The sequence below is a fragment of the Rutilus rutilus genome (genome assembly GCF_951802725.1).
Source record: "Rutilus rutilus genome assembly, chromosome: 10".
NCBI classification, from domain to species: domain Eukaryota; kingdom Metazoa; phylum Chordata; class Actinopteri; order Cypriniformes; family Leuciscidae; genus Rutilus; species Rutilus rutilus.
Genome location: NC_140215.1, coordinates 36,866,569 through 36,884,860, shown reverse-complemented (window position 1 = coordinate 36,884,860; position 18,292 = coordinate 36,866,569). Strand labels below are relative to the sequence as shown.

The 18,292-nt window shown below is 37.8% G+C and overlaps 3 protein-coding genes across 5 annotated transcripts; 2 read left to right on the top strand and 1 right to left on the bottom strand.

Annotated features, from left to right (window-relative positions):
• Positions 1-11: 11 nt before the first annotated feature.
• Positions 12-3,710, bottom strand: cUnh2orf76 (chromosome Un C2orf76 homolog). 2 transcript variants are annotated; one of them, XR_014628885.1, is made up of 6 exons: positions 3,284-3,652; positions 3,114-3,164; positions 2,991-3,028; positions 2,581-2,662; positions 457-888; positions 12-133 (listed from the first exon to the last, which is right to left on the bottom strand). XR_014628885.1 is itself a non-coding variant. In XM_084420327.1 (5 exons), the coding sequence occupies exons 1-5, from the start codon at positions 3,414-3,416 to the stop codon at positions 812-814; spliced, it is 381 nt and encodes a 126-aa protein (XP_084276453.1). In that variant the 5' UTR covers positions 3,417-3,710; the 3' UTR covers positions 437-811. The 2 variants fall into 2 exon arrangements, 1 of the variants encoding a protein (XP_084276453.1); XM_084420327.1 differs by lacking the exon at positions 12-133 and having other exon boundaries at positions 437-888; positions 3,284-3,710.
• A 2,244-nt stretch (positions 3,711-5,954) lies between these two features.
• Positions 5,955-11,218, top strand: dbi (diazepam binding inhibitor (GABA receptor modulator, acyl-CoA binding protein)). The gene is made up of 4 exons (XM_084420323.1): positions 5,955-6,122; positions 9,278-9,395; positions 9,488-9,550; positions 10,692-11,218. Exons 1-4 carry the CDS (start codon positions 6,114-6,116, stop codon positions 10,763-10,765), a joined length of 264 nt encoding a protein of 87 aa, XP_084276449.1. The 5' UTR covers positions 5,955-6,113; the 3' UTR covers positions 10,766-11,218.
• Positions 11,219-12,368: 1,150 nt separating this feature from the next.
• tmem37 (transmembrane protein 37) lies at positions 12,369-16,771 on the top strand. Of its 2 annotated transcripts, XR_014628884.1 has the most exons (3): positions 12,369-12,527; positions 14,132-14,791; positions 15,605-16,771. XR_014628884.1 is itself a non-coding variant. In XM_084420322.1 (2 exons), the coding sequence occupies exons 1-2, from the start codon at positions 12,429-12,431 to the stop codon at positions 14,732-14,734; spliced, it is 702 nt and encodes a 233-aa protein (XP_084276448.1). In that variant the 5' UTR covers positions 12,383-12,428; the 3' UTR covers positions 14,735-16,197. The 2 variants fall into 2 exon arrangements, 1 of the variants encoding a protein (XP_084276448.1); XM_084420322.1 differs by having other exon boundaries at positions 12,383-12,527; positions 14,132-16,197.
• The last annotated feature ends 1,521 nt before the right edge of the window (positions 16,772-18,292 follow it).

The window sequence follows — 18,292 nt, the reverse complement described above, 5'->3', positions numbered from 1 at the left end:
GCCTCAAATAACTCCTGACTCAACTTTTCCAAATCGACTTATGTCGGTTGGACTTAATGTGTGCCTTATATTATTACCAAATCCCAATACTTCAGTTGTTCTTCCTCTGGGCCAGTTACTGTGTAAACTCCTTCTGTAACAGGGAGCCCTACATTATTCTGAGTACTAATAATGACAATGCATTTAATGCAAGTAAACTGTTGTAAACGAAGCCTGTGTGAAATTACAGTTTGGAATTAAATGTAAAGAAAAAATATTTGAATGTCTGTTTATAAACACACACACACACACAAATCAAATACCAAAATGGTATGGACTGCATATTTTACTCTGATAAACGTACCTAAACTTTTCATTTCACTTCTTTTCCTTATTGTGGATATTGTACAGGAAACAAGTTTTGAATTGAACTTTCAATCAATAATGTTTTTTGTGATTTGAAAGCATGATTCATACCTTCTACTTTATTGAACAAAAACAGCAAACAACCTCCAATGTGTCATTTAAATTAAACAAGAATTCTGGTACGTGATTTGATTTTACTGGGAAAAAAAAGAATGAAAAAAACTTAAATAATTGGTAAACACACACATTTTGCTCTGAAAAAAAGAAGAATATTCTTACATAAGAATATTCAAACAAAAAAATATTTCCACTCAAAATTTGACTTGCATATCTGAAACTGTGCTGGCAACATCTGGATTGTAAGACTACAATATAAAATGTAAAGCTATAGATTTAATTAAAATAGATGTTTCATTCCACGTCACAGCCGAAAAGAAGCGCCTCTGGTGTTGAATCCTGATGGCCATCACCATTCTGTCTGTGGATTGGCCTTGAACTGTTTATAGTCTGCCATTCTGAAGAAGGCAAGTTCTGTCTCATTGGCTGTGAAGAGATGAGAGATGTTGAAATCAGATTTCAGCAGGTACACAAATAGTCAATTATCAGAGGTGGACAGGTTTAGTTTTACATTTGTTATATATATATATATATATATATACATATATTTTACAAATGCAATCTGCATTAAATCCATAGTCTGCTATAGTAATAAATTAACATTAATTAAAGCTGCAGTCCGTAACTTTTTTTGGGTTAATTTTTTGGCTCGATTCAAAACCGTAAGCTTGTAATAATGTTTTTAATTCCAGTGGTACTGGTGGATTTCCGCGGGTAATTTGAGCATGTCTTTGCGTCATTACGTCACATCTGTACACATAAAGAAGGTGTCTTGACTAGTAGGCTGTATTGCCTAGGCCAGGGTTCACCAATCTCGGTCCTGGAGGGCCGCTGTCCCTGCAGAGTTTAGCTCCAACCAGCTCCAACACACCTGTTTGAAAGTTTCTAGTATGCCTAGTGAGACCTTGATTAGCTGGTTCAGGTGTGTTTAATTGGGGTTGGAGCTAAACTCTGCAGGACACCGGCCCTCCAGGACCGAGATTGGTGAACCCTGGCCTAGGCTATACCCAAAACATTGGATTGCAATCCGTAGTTTTTCCTCTTTGTCTCCATCTCTGTTCAAAATCTGCAATTGAAGTTATTCGCGGAATTATCAATTTTACGTGGGTTGTGCCTCGGCCCGACACAGCGCGGATTAATCCAGTGTTTTGAGGAGAACGTGCGGCTGTCAGTCGCCGTGCCGGTGTGGATACTGTCATTCGCAATCACAGAATCTACTTTTTGGAAATATGAACAACATAAGAATTTTCACCGGAAAATGTCGTCTGAACAAGTAACATCCACTTTAGGTCTGACCAACTAAGGAGAAAAAAGCATTGCAGTAAATCACGCTGATTAAATCTAACGATCGCTTATCATATCACGTCAAACCGTGCAAATTATACTTTGTTTTAAAATTGTTAATGTTAACAACATCAGCATTGCATGACTACATTTAATGTGTATTAGGGCTCCTGTAGTTCAGTTTCCATTTCTGTGCAGTCTAATTTCTAATTGTCATACCAACAAATTAATGTTCCTTAGAACTGGTTCTCTTTGAAAAACAAACACACATATCTGTTATAAGATGCATATTTTTCATTGTTTTCGCATGGGCCGGTTGCTGTCTCTTTTTTTTCTGTAGCCACTTCGAAGTCCGAAGTCTTTTGCATTTTACAACGGGTGATTGTCGTTTGAACCTTTCTGGATCCGGCATCAGATTTATAAGTTTAATTATATCAAGTGCTGTGAGAAAAGGCTATAAATCTCCACCTCCAACATCCTCACACTCATAGCCTACTAGCCGAGACTCTTCTTTATGTGTACAGATGTGACGTAATGACGCAAAGACATGCTCTACTTCCCGCGGAAATCCACCAGTACCACTGGAGTTAAAAACATTATTACAAGCTTACCGTGTTGAATCGAGCTACGGCAAGCAGAGAGTTTTGAACACTGGCTGGTTATGTACTTGCTCAAACATTTATTTTGGATCATTTTTAACCCCAAAAAGTTACAGACTGCAGCTTTAACATCTATCTTTACGGTATATGGCCTTCATATATTAATGTTCATCGCCAACGCCAATTTAGTTTCTCTCCCATCACCGAAACAAGTCGTAATATTGCTTTTACATACCAACACCACACGCTCGTAAGCTGCAGCCATCACGCAGAATCAACTTTTCATCATCCTCCAAACTCATTACAAGCTCATTCGTCTGAAATAATCGAAAAATATATTATTAATATTTATCATAATAGGTTATATTTACTCATTTTGTTTATAAGCTATTCATCATCACCATTAAATAGTTTCTAATCAAGTAGACATTTCCAAATTTTTGTGATATAAATAGGGAATATACTAGAACATGAAATGAGTAAATTGAACCCACTATATCATATTTTAGAAGAAAAAAAAAACACTGTATCATATTTAACCCGTTGTTAAAAAAATCGGTGAATATTTAGGAATGAGACCCAAACTGTAATAATCATGTCAATATTAATGTATGCCACAAGTTGCTAATCATATTTAAAAGTTACCTTTGCTCCGTGTGCTTGGTGTATGATTTTCATCGTATCTGCAACAACACAACAAAAGGATGTTAAAGCAAATAACTGCTGCTTTTATTTTTGGGGAAAATCTGCAAGCAAATGTAGACTTACCATAATCAAACTGCTTAAAGGGTGGAGGCAATCCAGCTCTGGTTGAAACTTCTTCAAAGAGAGAAGTGCTAGTTATTCATTATCTGTCGATGTTTAATATCAAGCACATTACTTTTTACTCATAAACATGAGTCATAAGAATTCTGTCAACCCGTTGTCATCGTGTCTACCTTGCTTAACAAATGTAATAAACTCCTCCACCGTCTGGTCTAAATGAACGTCTTTGAAAACCAGCGGTTTAAAGTTGCGATGCTCAAAGGACCGAACCAGACGAAGCGTCAGAACCGCACGATCACACATCATCTCGGGCAGAATCACTCCAGCTACACGGAAGAATACACACACTGAGTCCACAGAGGGTTAACCGAGCGTGCAGATACACACATGTAAATGACCATAGGAACAAGGAGCACTTCGCTGTTTAGCGTACTTCTATTTTTTATAATAACAATTTCAAAGCGTTTATTTCCAGCATGTTCTGAGAAGTGAAAGTCTAGACCAAACTAGCCGCTGTCTCATGATGCATCGATCGTGGGCAACAGCAGTATCAGGCAAGAGCAATAGAACTGCAGCATGTGACTCTCTCACTGTGGAACTAGTGGAAAAAGAATTATCTCCACAACATAACAATCCGTTACATTTTTTTAATTTTATTTTTTATTCTATGGCTTGTTTTATGAGTTATTTTATAAGCACTTATTTATAATTATATTCATACTTGTCAGAAATGGAATGCAAAAATTATAATTTGAACACTTTCCAAATGGGATAAATAAAAAAAATCTTCAGGAATCAAATATATATATATATATTTAATTCATGATCTTGGGGAACATGACAGAATATGGCTTAGCTCCATACGTTTTTGCACAAGATTCTGAGCGTGGTAGCTTATAAATATGACTTTCCCTGGGAGGGATTCATTTGAATTTTGACAGTTCTGATTCTTATCGATTCCTGAATTTCGATTCCAATAAGTAAAATAATAATAATAATAATAATAATAAAAACTTAGATATCATTCACATTTTTTCTAAGTCTTCTTGCAAAACATTAGATTGCAGCTGAATACCATCATCAGCCTAAAGAACATTTACACAAGGAACTTTTGCCTGTGGTTTAAAAATACCATAGCAAAAATAACTAACCTAACTAAATTCAAATTTCAAGCATTATTAAAGACAAGTGCAGTGTTTAAAGATTTTCAGGTAGAGAAACAGTATTCAAATGTAAAATAACACTGCACTTTATAAATAAAATATACATTACAAATATAGTTACAGAAGTTATTCAGTCAAGAACGGCGAGTGAATTTTCTCTTGTTTGATTAACTTTATTCTAGAGCATAGCTGTCAACATTGAACATTGAAAATAAGGGAGATTTCCCAGAATCCATCCCCAAAATAAGGGATTTTTTTTTTTTTTTTTTACACGATTCTTACCCACAAAAAACATAAAAATAATAAAAAAGCACTAATCATTAACATTCTAAAGAGTTTATAACTACACAATATTAAAGAATGACAGACCAATGGATATGTTTAAAGTGCGTTATTTTTTGCCAATTAGCATCGACATTTTCACTTCAGCTTTCAATATTTGGTCAGCTTCAGACGAGGCACGGTTCACCACGAATGATGATAAAGATGTTGTGTGTGCCTAGCTGACTCACTCGCGCGCTTGAGTTTCAGTGATTTGTCGTGCTGCGAAACATTGTTTTTCCCTCCATGACCAACACTGAAATTACAACGACAAATTTTGCAGATAGTTGCGTGTTCTGAGTTAACACAATCAGAGCGTAAAAATACGGGATATTTTACGGGAAAATACTAAAACGGGAAGACAGCGGGAAAAGAGCTAAAATACGTGAGAAACCCGGAAAAAATGGGAGGGTTGACAGCTATGTTCTAGAGATGGCAGCAGATATATTAGGCTGCTGTCACTTTAAGAGCTGCACGGATCCAATATAATGTTACACATGCGTTTTCTTTTTTTCAACTGTTTACATTCACTAAAGAAATAACCAACTGTGTTTATGAGAATATTTTGACATATTTTTGTGTGTATTTGACCGTTTAAGTGCAAAAAGGCGCGGAAGAGAGCTCAGTTCAGTGTCGCGCACTATTCGGTATGAGAGGCGGCTTTCTGTGCGTACGCTTTGGATGTGTGTGCAGCACAGAAAACAGTGTGTGAGTCTTCTTTCGCTTCAGTGTTTTAAAGTCATTACCAAATAAATCGATAAAAGAAATCGAAATTTTTATTTTATAACAAGTATCTAATTCCTGTCATTTTTGTGTGCAATGGCCCCTCATCCCTATCTATAATGCTGTTAGTATGTAGTTGAGTCTGTTTGCGACAATGCAAAAGGACGTAGAACTTCATGTGTAAACATAATTATAAGTCTACATCAAGTGCACTATATGGGCCAGGGCCAGCATGCACAGGGACATACTGTGTGGAAAGTAATTTGCATATGTTGATCGGTGTACTCTGTTAATTACCAAAAAATCTTCATGAGTATTTGCACTCCATTTTTTTTTTTTTTTTTTTTTTAAACATTAGGTACCACAAACCTTTTTATAAACTATAGATTTATAAATATAGCCATTACAGATAATGTCTGGATGTAAACCAAGGATCAGTCGTTTATCCAAACACCCAAATGCAAAACCACTGATAAAAATCAGAAGACACGCCAGTGTAAATAGGAGCCTCTGTTGCAATGTGTAAATGTCGGTTTGAATAAAGGCCATCTCTATATTTGCACAGTACTCTCAATCTGGCATCCCTGGAGTGACCCTGTGGCCCAGTTAAAAGAACCTACAATTTCGTGAATCTGATTGGACAGGTGGCTCGGTACATGCTCCAGCAGCCAATGGCGTGAAGGGGGCGTCGCCACGTGCGTACAGTACGGCAGTCCTCCGAGAGTGTGTTGCTGCCATTCACTCACAGCGGGTTTAAAGCGCATCATTTTAACAACAGACTGAAGCATCTGCAACCATGTCTGAGGTCAGTATGAACAAACTCGACGCTTTTGTTTGATACGAGGGTGTTTGAGCCTTGCAATGTGATGTATTTATGACTTTTGCTGGTAATGAAAACGACATGGTGCCTTTTGAAAAGGCCCACGTGAATTAGTTAGCATTTCATATGTGATATTGGTTTATCTCGATCGAGAGTGAGGTATAAAATACCGGTAACGCAATACAGTAGAGTACAATAAATGTAGTAAATGAGACTGGAGGGCATATAATACCGCATGTGTGGAGAGAGCGCCATGTCTATGTGGGTGTGGCGCGTGACCGTACGTTAGAATATAGAGCGAGCGCTTTAGTGTTCCGCTGTTTTTTACGCGCTTTTTGGACCGCTACATCGCGTTTACGACACCTTATAGAGATGGTTACCCCCAAAATCCTGTAGTAGCCTATGACTCGAATGACTTTCATAAAGGGAGATGTTAGAGAGATGGTGATAGACTCAGCCACCATTCATTTTCATTACATGGAATAATTATGCAATAAAAAGTGGAAGGTGACATTATTTATGGAAGCTTGTTTCCACCCCAGGATAAAAAAATAAATATAGGTAATTGCGACTTTTTATCTTACAGTTAAAAAAAAAAAACAATTCTTGCAATTGCGAGTAAAGTTGATAAAGTCATAAGTAGAGTTATAAAGTCATAAATTGTGAGATTAAAAACTCTAAATTCTCAGAAAAAAAGTATTTCCCCCCCTCAGAATTGGACTTTATAATTTGCAATGGCGAGTTTAGGCCTATATCTCACAATTCTGATAAAAAAAAGTTAGAATTGTGAGATATAATGCGCAATTGCAATTAATTGTGAGTTTATTCTGATTCTTACATTATAACTAGCAATTTTGACTTTTTTTCTCGCAAATGCGGGTTTACATCTCACAATTCTGAGTTGCTCAGAATTGTGAGATATAAACTTGCAGTTGTGAGGAAAAAAAGTCAGAATTGTGAGATAAAAAGTCTTATCTTTTCAATTGTTTTATTCCATGGCGGAAACAAGCTTCCCAACATTATACTGACCATCGCATTCTGTTGTTTTCTCTGAAGAACTTCTTACAAGTTTGGAAGGACGTGATCGATGATGGCAGGAAATTAACCTTTAAAATAATTTGTTCCTTTGCTATTTTGAACTGTGAACCATGTCTCTGCGTGTTAGCACCAGCTTTCACCACAGTCTCATTCATTGTGCAACAGCCGGACATTTTGGGAAGTTTTTAAATCACCTAAAATGTTCTTTAATTCCAAGATCTTTGAGCTTTTTCAAATGGCGACTTGCAGTTCGTTGGAAGGAGAGTTATTTTAGCATTAGAGCATGTGTTTTTTTTGTGGCCGTTACCCATTAAAAGTACCGCATAAAATACGTTAACGGTTCTTTTCCAAAAATACTTGTCAGTTAAAGGTGTGAGAAATGGCTTTTAAGTTAGTCCTACTGCACACTGAAATCTAATAACGTGTTATGACTGAGGTTTAGTGGTTTACTGTAACAGGAAGATCGACCAACAGAAGTTGGATGATGATGGTGTGCCTTGGTGTGCATGTCACGTAATCAGAGCAAAGAATCACTGGCATAGTAAAGTGTGTGTAAGAGGAACGGAGTTTGCCCTGATTAGAGATCGGCTGAAAGCCCTCATTATTGTGCGCTTGCTGTTGTGCCGTGGTTATGTAATCACGCCATGTCTCCCACCAGCACTGTGAAGCAAGACTACGAATGTAAAATAGCCATGACCAAAATCTTTTCAGTCCTTTTTTAAGAAATAAGAATTGAATGCATATGGATGTAGAGGGTTATTTAGAGCAGAGTCCAAAATCAATGGGGCTTAGGGGGAAATTTCACTGAAAGTAACTGATATTCTGTCGTGCTTTAGTCTTGCAGTTAGATAAATATCACAAACAAATCTACACCGCTGCTGTAGATTCTGTTGCAACACCGCAAAATCAGTCATGTTATACCAGAGTTGTGAAATGTGATGAAAGACTCATCACTTGCTATGGTTCTATCCACTTATTTTTATGTGAATTTTGGAATATCACTGGATGGAAACGCCAAGATGGGCACACAAAACTTATGCGCTCAATTAAGGCAGATCATTTTTTCAATCCGATGAGAAGACTTGCATAAACTACGATGGAAACACATATAAATCCCTTGATGTCCAACAGAAAACTTGTTTGATTTTCCCTCAGAAGAGGCTGTAATTGGATAACTGGACTAACCAATGCATCTCAAAGGTTGGGTTGGTTGTTATGAAACGCCCGAGTCCATGTCTGTCATCAGAATGTTTTGGTTTAATTCCCTCCAAAAGAGTCTCGCACGATTGCGTTCCCAAACACCAGCATCCGAGAACATGACAGCGTTTATTGCGTTTCTTCTGAGACACAACTCGAGCCCGATTTCAGCAACTTGCAGTTTTATTACAGATATTTTGCACCAATTTCCCATGAAGTGATGATTTTGTTCTATTGAACACATGGGATGGATTGGAAACTGTTTTATTCCAGACTGATCTCATGAAATGGCGTATGTATGACACGGCAATTCGTATTTCCATTTTTGGCGTGCTATCAACACGCATAATCGCTTTTCAGCGTGTTTATCAACGCCGTTGACTTAACGTTACGTTACTCTCTATATAAATATATACGACTTACCCCAACCCCGTCCCTAAACCTACCCGTCACTGGGGTTAATACCATTTATGAGTCTTCCCCTACCATCCTAGTAAAAAAATATCGCTCCCCAGATGTAGATTTACATTTTGCTTCGTTTCGCTCGGACATTTAACGGCGTAGACATACACGCGGAATCACTCGGACATGTAACGGCGTAGACATACACGCGGAAGATGACGGCGTGGACATACACGCGGATAGCTCAAAAAGCGTATAGATAACACGTCACTTGACTTGAAAGTGGCGTGTATGTTTACGCAAAGTCATGATGTCATGTTGTTTATTCGCAAATGTTTTAGGCCTATTTGCAACTTTGCGTGGAAACAGCTAATAGGCCAGTCCTAGGAAAGTTATCATAACTTTCAGTGATCTCAAAAGTCTTAAACAAAACTTAAATCAGTATTGCTGACTGATTGTCCACATGAAGTGTTCTGTCTGGTCATGCTGTTGGTGTTTCACAGGCTGAGTTTCAGAAAGCAGCAGAGGAGGTCAAACAGCTGAAAGCGAAACCAGCGGATGCTGAGATGCTGGAAATCTACAGTCTGTACAAACAGGCCACCGTAGGAGATGTCAACACAGGTCAGCTTTTCCTCTAACTAACCCATACACGTGGGCTTAAGTCTAAAACCAGATTGCAGCTCTTTAAAAGGTGTGTGTGTGTTTCTTTCCAGCTCGACCAGGCATGTTAGACTTCACTGGCAAGGCCAAATGGGACGCCTGGGAGGCAAAGAAAGGTCAGTTTCTCCTCCCTGCCACCAGAGTGCAGCGAGATATCATTAGGAGTCGTTAGAAAAAGGGATCGGGCAGACCAAACCGTAAGTCGTAGACACTTGAAACTTTGAGGGATGGTAGTACTCACACCCTCTACAACGTCACCAAAGCTCACTCCGATCGGCCTGATGGTGGCGCTACAGTGGTCAAAATTACAAAATGGCTCATAACTCCTAAACCGTTTGTCTCAGGCTCAAGTGTCTTATATTGTTGGAATCCTTGGCTCAATACGAACAAAATGCATGTCTCTGATTCGATCATCACACCGGCGAAATGTTCAGGTACTTTGGATTTTTCGAAAACCCTACTTTTGCGAACTAGTCTTAGTTTTTTCGCCCGATCGGAACCAGACCAGTGCAGAAAGATTCTCTGGACTCTGATTGGCAGTAATATGAAAAAGTCGAAAACGGTCGAAGTGGGCGTGGACACTTCTACTAAAACGGCTATCCCTTACCGAATAAGATAATTTCACCAAAGTTGGTACACCTATCTATGTAGGGGCTTTTTATGTGGTCACGTGAAAAAGGACGTGGTGACTGGCCACTTGGTGGCGCTATAACATGAAAAAAACACGAAAACAGCTATAGCTATGCAACAGTCAGTCCGATTGACTTGAAAACTGGGATGCGGTGTCTTTGTCCAAAGTGCCGCAATTGTTTACGAGGACATTCGAGTGTCTCAAAAAACACGGTTAACAAAGGCCAATCGGAATGAAATTCGCTAGGAATTCAAAAGAAATCGACAACCGGCAACTTTGTCAATCAAAACGTTCGTAAATATTGGAGATTAATCCGAAAACCTACTTTCGCGAACTAGTCCTAGGTTTTTGTCTCTACCTCGATAACTTAAAAAGCTTTAAAACATATATTTCCTGTATTGGCTGTAAATGGTCTTTTCCATCTATGATCTATTTGGCTACATGCTTGCTAAATAAAACGTAATATCTTTTACGCATATTAATTGCTGCTTGCAGCTATATTTTATTAGTTTGTGTTTTCTCAGTCTTAATATATAGAATAAATAATCTCCAAAAGCAGCTTACTCTGTGTGTGTGTGTGTGTGTGTCTCCCTTTACATCTGTTTTTCTTCTCTTGCATATTTCAGGAATGAGTAAGGATGATGCTATGAAAGCCTACATCGCTAAGGTAGAGGAGCTGAAAGGGAAATACGGGATCTAACAGCCGGACCCCGTCACAGCCAGCCTGCCTTTACCTGTACTGTTCTCCTCATATAAAGCGCCTTAAGGCATCCAGTGTGTCCCTCATGAGGGTGTTACGGTTACGCTGTAGCACGCAGACTCTGTTCTGTGTGAGAGAATAGGCACATTCCCCGCAGGCCAAGAGAAATCGACCACCAGCAACCATGTAGTGAAAAGCAACAAATCGACCATCAGCAACCATGTAGTGAAAAGCAACAAATCGACCATGTAGTGAAAAGCCCTAATGAATGCAATGCCATAAAATCACTTTTTCAAAACCCCTGTGTTCAATTTGGGTTTTCTTACAAACATTGATGAAGATAAACATGTTGGATTTCCCTTAAAAACTATCATGTGATTGATTTCTTTTTTTAAAGTGAGACCCCTGTGGAAGATTTTGTGATTAAAAAAATGACCTGATCAAATATTCAAATGCTTGTGTGACTGTGCATTCTAGATGTTATAGTGCATTAATGTTAAAAAAAGTTACATTTTATAGACTACACTTGAGTTGTTTTCCTGAGACAGACTTGATAATGCGCCTGACTGCAACTAGTGTGAATACTTGATATTATCAGTCGTTTGAGGGCTTATCAGCTAGTCAAGGCTCACATGACCAGACATTCACTAACACATGAAAGCATTCAAATATCTATCCACTGGGATCATGTGTTGGATGATGTTAAAACATTGAGGTTTAATTGAATGATGTGTCCCTTTCAGCATTTCTTTACCTCAGTCTGGTAAAGGACAAAAGTCTTTTTGCTAGAGAGTGTAAATTGCATTTATGTTTTGGATACCTTCACCTCAAAAAGGACTTTGGCCGGTCAATAATGATAATCAGCAGTTTAATCTGTGAAGAGAAACATTGTTAGCAATATAAGTTTAACACCTGAGGCAGGCTTGGTAAAAACACCAAAGACTATTTAGGCCTAGTATTATTAGTGACTATTATGTTTTATTAGTAACAATTAGCCATTTTACTATAGTGTCTAGAGAAAAAAAGATATTAATGATTAGTTATTCTTTAAAAGAGTTCTAGCAACCTAATACTGGGAGAAAAATTATAATCTGAACAGAACTAAAAATGCGAGAATGGGAAAAGTACTACTGTCACTATTAAAAATATAACTGCTAGTTACCATATATCGTTTTTAGGAATAAATGTTGAAACATTTTACCATGTGTGGGTCCTCTTGTTCCTTCAACTCTGGACCAAAGAAAATAAACTCTTCAAACATTTTCCACACACTAAAATTTGTGTAAAACACACATATAGGAATTGCTGGTGTCTATTTTACTCATTAATTAGATTAATTAATAATAGGCCTACTTTCAGGCTTTTTATAGTTTAAATCTGGGGGGGAAATATGAATGCGTACGTTTCCAAAATAGTCTTCATAGCTAAAATAAAGAAAACATAATCCATTAGTTTTAAAAAAAAAAATACTGTAGCCTAGGATACAAATGTTTGAAGTTGGAGAAACTCCCTCATGCGTATGCTGCCTCTCGCTTAATAATATCCGATTTAGTTAGCGAATACCTCCGTGACCGGGAAACTAACACGCGCGCCCGTGATCTGCGTGTCAAGGCGAGACGGGCGGGTTTAAACACTCAACTACTTCAGTTAATCTTACACTGAAATGATACTGTACTTTCGACTGGAGTTGACTTGGCTTCTTCGTCTCGCTTCTCCTGGTCTGTTGGCTGTTGAAATCAATATGACGGCAATAAAAGTCAGGGTAATGCCTTTTAAATGTATTTTAAGTGTTTATTTTAAGTTTGGGGTGAAATTTTACATAATTTGCTTTGAATTAAAGGGCAATTATGCTTCCTAATATTTAGCGCAATCGACTCTTACAAGAAGGAATAAAAAAATGAAGTGTTATATGGTAGTGAGCGGGGAAAACATTATTATTATATGCACAAAAAAAATTGGCCTGCTATTTTTTTTAAATACTAAACTACATATTTAGGAGGTAAACATATTAAAACAGAACCGCAGTCTGGCAGCTTTCAGTCAGAAACTCTCTCAGACAAAAACAGTTTTAACTGTCACTGGTGAAGTAGCCTTATCTTTGTACCATATTTACCCATTTAAAGGTGGTAAACAGTATCAAAGTACATTTACATGAGTACTGTACTTAAGTACACTTTTTGAGTAGATCTGTACTTGAGTATAATTTTATATAGTATAAAATATAGTATAAATATTTTACATAGTATAAAATTTTATATAGTATAAAAGAGTATAACTTTTTACTCTTACTTCACTACATTTGAAAGACAAATATCGTACTTTGTGCTCGACTACATTTCTGTCAAGGTCCTTGAGTAGAAAGTAGAAATGCAGTCAGGGGATGATTTTGGTCGCAGGTGTTGCATTTTGTTTGGAAATGAAAATGTTGGATTCTGACATCAATCTGATTTTCATTTTCAGCCTTGGGTTTGGTCTTCTAAATGCGAGTTTTGTCTGGAAATGTTGTTCTGTAGCACACTACTTGAGTGCACTTATTAATTAAATGTTAATTGACATTTATATCAGAAAATGAGCGATGGTTTGGCTAGATAAGACTCTTATTCCTCGGCTGGGATCGTGTCGAGCTGCACTGAAACTGCAATTTGGACCTTCAAATCGTAGGACCCCATTGAAGTCCACTATGGAGAACAATCCTGGAATGTTTTCCTCAAAAAACTTTATTTGGTTTTCTATTGCCTAAGTTAGGCTGGCTGTATTGAGAGTTTAAATAGTAGTTCAATTTCACAGCGGTGACAAACAGTGCCAAAGTTTAGGGCAAACCCCATCGGAACCAAATACAGTCTCAAAAACACGGCTAGAAATCGCCGGTGTTTCTGACGTCACAAACTACCTTGTAACCAATCAGATCAACGTGTGATCGTCAACCAGTGGATCTCTGAGCTGAGTGAGTGAGTGGAGGCGGGGCTCATTTGCATATTCATAAAACCGGGTATACTAAACGAGGCAAGGGTGTCGAGTTACATTCAAGTTATTTAAAGGCATAAAGATTTATTTATTTTTTCAAGGAAAAAAAACATTTAAATATGTCATTTTGGTGATCAAAGATGAGTTTTAAGGGATACAATTATTGACTACAGGGGCACTGTAAAGATAAGTTGTCGCTTAATTGAGAATTGATGCCACGGGCCAAATTTAAAGAAACAAACAAAAAATTGTTGCAAAAAGGGCTCTTATCTACTCAGAGGCCAAAGGTCAGGTGCAGGTCTATCTGTGCACGTGTACGTTTCTGAGAGTGAAGTGCGAAACATAAGAGCAGGATCTCATGTTGACACAGATGTGGATCAGATTTCTTCTGTTTCTCTCTAGGTCGCGGCTGTTCCACATGGGAAACCCGTTCCTCTTTTTCTAGACGTGTTGTGCCGCAGTCTTATTATCCTGTGCACGTCTCTGTCCGTCGTCCTCTCGTCTGTTGCGGTGTGCGACGGTCACTGGCTGCTGACCGGCGGACACATGTTCGGTCTGTGGTATTTCTGCTCGGTGGATCAGCAGAGCTTCAAAGCGTCCCAGAACTGCACCACACATCTGGAGGAGTCGGGGGTGGAGGGTCTCGGCGTGGGCTTGCCGGCCTGCCGTTCGGTCATCACGCTGGCTGTGGTCAGTGCTATATTCGGACTGGAGCTGCTCGTGATGTCGCAGGCGAGCGAAGGGAGGGACTCGAGTCGGCGCTGGACCCTCGGGACACGGCTGGTGCTGCTGGCGGGGATCATGGCCGCCGGAGGGGTCGCGGTGTTTGTGCTCCTGTTAGGGACATTTGCAACACTCCTAGGGTTCACGCTCACCTTCTGGTGCCAGTTCACCGCCACTGTCCTGTTCTGCCTCAACGGACTGGCAGCGCGGCACATCCAGCAAATCAAACCTCTGCTGCCCTTTAGTGGACATCCTGACAAACTGCAGAAATCAGACATCTGACCGAGATCTGCTCTGAATCTGCAGTCTGAGTGATTTTGATGGTTTGTTAATAATCAGGTACACTGTAAAAAAATATTTTTTGGTGAAGTAAATACTACAAAAAAAAAAACAATGTAATTTACATGAAAAAGTTAGTTCAGGCAAGAATTAAAAAAACTAAGTAAATTCCATATCAGTACTTAATTCAAGCGAGTAGAAATGAAAGCGTAAATATCAACTCAATAAAATTAAGTAAAAATTACTCAACTTTTCTGATACTGGGGTTCCCATCATGCACTGGACCTTGAATAATTAATGAGGTTCATTTTTCACTGTTTTCCAGCTGTATTTACACTGTTTTATCATTGCTTTTGTTGTTAGGATTAGTAACTTGCCATTTTGTGACATTTCGAGTACATTTTCTGCTCAAAATGACACATTCAAACACAAAAATGATCCATCAAATGTTACCGTCATTGTGTATTGTCTACCAAGTATTGAGGTCTTTGCATTGACATGAGGCTTAACATCTGACATAATGTAGTATAAATTACTTAGATAATCTAAGTAAAGCACATACTATAAATGACTGATATAATTCAATATTATTTTTTGAGTGAAATGTAATGCAAAGGAAATTTCAACTAAATCGATATTAATCAACCTTTTACTAGCCAAGTTAAAATGACTTATTTTCTTTGCTACTTTCACTTAACTAGGTTAAGTAAAGTTTATTTAATTCCAAATTCCAAGTAAATTTAACTTAAAGATTTCTAATTAAAGCTACTGATAAATATGTTTAGGTTTTTACTTGGCAAACTTTGTAAATTTACTAGCATTTTCTGAGTGAAAAAACTTTTTCAAGTAAATTCTACTCCAATTTTTTTTCAGTGTACACTCTTTAAAATAGGGCCCAGTGTTCCATATAGATATTTCACACACTCTTAAACATAAAGGGGGTTCCAAAAGTGATGTCATAGAAGATCCATTTTTGGTTCCTCAAAGAAACATTCAGTGAAACGTTCTTGAAAGAAACATGTTTTTCTTGTTGTGAGGAACATTTTAATAATCTAGAACCGTTTTCCACTATAAAGAACCTTTTGTGGAATGAAAAGGTTCCATGGATGTTAATGGCAATTATGAACCTTTATTTTTAAAATATATTTTTAATGACACGTTGCATTGTGTTGTGTTTTATGGTTGAAGGGAAACTTAAGGAAAATGTCCTGAAAGAAAGATGCCGGCAACTTTAACATTTTTCTCTCTTTTTTTTTTTTTTTTTTACAGTGTAGATAATAACTTGCATTTTCATCTGTGAATAAATTACTCTTTACAGTTAGTCTTTGTAGTATATTTAAAGAAATGTTCTCTCTTTTACATCAGATCCTTTTTTTTACAGTATTTTTAATTCTTTCTTATCTACGTCTCATTTTATGAGGAGATCTCTATACAGTTCATTTAATAAAAATAATGCTTTTGTCTTTACATTTTTGTGTATTTCACAACTCGCATGCTGTTTCACAGGACACATGGATATTAGGTGTTCAAGGCATCATTATTATCTCAATATTTACACACTAAGATATCATTTGCAGCACAAAACTACCATATTACTCAAGTCTGCATGTTGTAAAAGGTAAATAAATGGTATAATTATTGGTCTGCAGGTGCTTGTGAGCTGCTGAGAATGTGTTGTCTGTATAATTAGGCTACTTATACTTGCAGTTTAATGCGTTTGTTTTATTATTCATACCCCAACAGTAAATAAGTGTGTCTGTACAGTATTTCTATAATATACATTATCTTGAAAAAGACAAACAAAACAGTCTCTTTCCAGGTTAAAAGGCTTAAAAGATTCTTTATCCTGTGGCTTCCTCTTGTGGACAACATTAATATCACAGCCTTCATCTTTCAGTTGAAGTGACAGTCCTGAACATCATACATTAATGGACTTATTCTCCATATGTTCAATGTATTGAGAAGGACTTTGTTTGGACTTTTGCAACACCTAACAAATATATCAGATCTGCAAAATGTTATTTTGGATAAAAAAAAAAAAAAATCCTGCTTGATGTGTGCAATGTTTTTCAGATAAATAGAATTGCAAAAACATTTTTTATTAAACATAAAAGTGAGATATACACTTGTTATGGATTAAAACCACAATTTAGAATAAACAAGAATTTAGATACTATTATTCAGGCTTGCGCAGTTAAATGCAATATATGTACGATTTTTGGATTAATATATACAGTGAGGAAAATAAGTATTTGAACACCCTGCCTGCTATTTTGCAAGTTCTCCCACTTGGAAATCATGGAGGGGTCTGAAATTGTCATCGTAGGTGCATGTCCACTGTGAGAGACATAATCTAAAAAAAAAAATCCAGAAATCACAATATATGATTTTTTAACTATTTATTTATATGATACATCTGCAAATAAGTATTTGAACACCTGTCTATCAGCTAGAATTCTGACCCTCAAAGACCTGTTAGTCTGCCTTTAAAATGTCCACCTCCACTCCATTATTAGATGCACCTGTTTGAGGTCGTTAGCTGCATAAAGACACCTGTCCACCCCATACAATCAGTAAGAATCCAACTACTAACATGGCCAAGACCAAAGAGCTGTCCAAAGACACTAGAGACAAAATTGTACACCTCCACAAGGCTGGAAAGGGCTACGGGGAAATTGCCAAGCAGCTTGGTGAAAAAAGGTCCACTGTTGGAGCAATCATTAGAAAATGGAAGAAGCTAAACATGACTGACTAAAACATGGCTCCATGCAAGATCTCACCTCGTGGGGTCTCAATGATCCTAAGAAAGGTGAGAAATCAGCCCAGAACTACACGGGAGGAGCTGGTCAATGACCTGAAAAGAGCTGGGACAACCGTTTCCAAGGTTACTGTTGGTAATACACTAAGACGTCATGGTTTGAAATCATGCATGGCACGGAAGGTTCCCCTGCTTAAACCAGCACATGTCAAGGCCCGTCTTAAGTTTGCTAATGACCATTTGGATGATCCAGAGGAGTTAACATAAAGAACATAAACACCAAGTTTATGTTGCACACTTAAAACAGACTCCGTCTTCTCTTTTGCAACTTTATTTAGCCAGTCCTGTTGGAATTATCTTTTTTTACACGAAGCAACACAACATATTATACCATCAGCGATATAGCCTACTTGGCTCAGCCCATAGACAGTAAAAGAAATGGACACAGCGACCCCATTGGATTCAACGGAGAAAAGTGAAGTAAATTAGAAGCTCTCACTTCCTGATGGTAGAGCGTACTGCACAGACTCAAACTGAGCTTGACGACGTAGATGTGACGTGAGCAACCCGTCTGTCTTCTAGTAGCTGTGCCGAGAGAAATCTGAATCATTCCCTTCCGAAACTCGCAGAGACGGAGAGTGTGAGTAGGAGGTGTCTATGAGCTGGAGCAGGAGAAACTTTTGGTAATTATTCTGATGAATTATTTTGTAATTTTGCCTCCACGTCCCCCCGTTTGCCCGCAAGCTTTTCCTCCTGTCCATACAGTAATTTCTCTACTGTGCGACAGAGAGTCGCGTGGTTAT

What these genes read in the sequence shown, in the direction of transcription:
- dbi (XM_084420323.1), top strand. An exon ending in CGTAGGAGATGTCAACACAG is followed by an intron (nt 9,396 to 9,487) that starts GTCAGCTTTTCC and finishes GTTTCTTTCCAG; the next exon opens with CTCGACCAGGCATGTTAGAC. An exon ending in CGCCTGGGAGGCAAAGAAAG is followed by an intron (nt 9,551 to 10,691) that starts GTCAGTTTCTCC and finishes TGCATATTTCAG; the next exon opens with GAATGAGTAAGGATGATGCT.
- tmem37 (XM_084420322.1), top strand. Translation starts at nt 12,429, where the DNA reads ATGATACTGTACTTTCGACTGGAGTTGACTTGGCTTCTTCGTCTCGCT. An exon ending in TGACGGCAATAAAAGTCAGG is followed by an intron (nt 12,528 to 14,131) that starts GTAATGCCTTTT and finishes GTTTCTCTCTAG; the next exon opens with GTCGCGGCTGTTCCACATGG.
- cUnh2orf76 (XM_084420327.1), bottom strand. Translation starts at nt 3,416, where the DNA reads ATGATGTGTGATCGTGCGGTTCTGACGCTTCGTCTGGTTCGGTCCTTT. An exon ending in CTTTAAGCAGTTTGATTATG is followed by an intron (nt 3,029 to 3,113) that starts GTAAGTCTACAT and finishes GTGTTGTTGCAG; the next exon opens with ATACGATGAAAATCATACAC. An exon ending in ACCAAGCACACGGAGCAAAG is followed by an intron (nt 2,663 to 2,990) that starts GTAACTTTTAAA and finishes CGATTATTTCAG; the next exon opens with ACGAATGAGCTTGTAATGAG.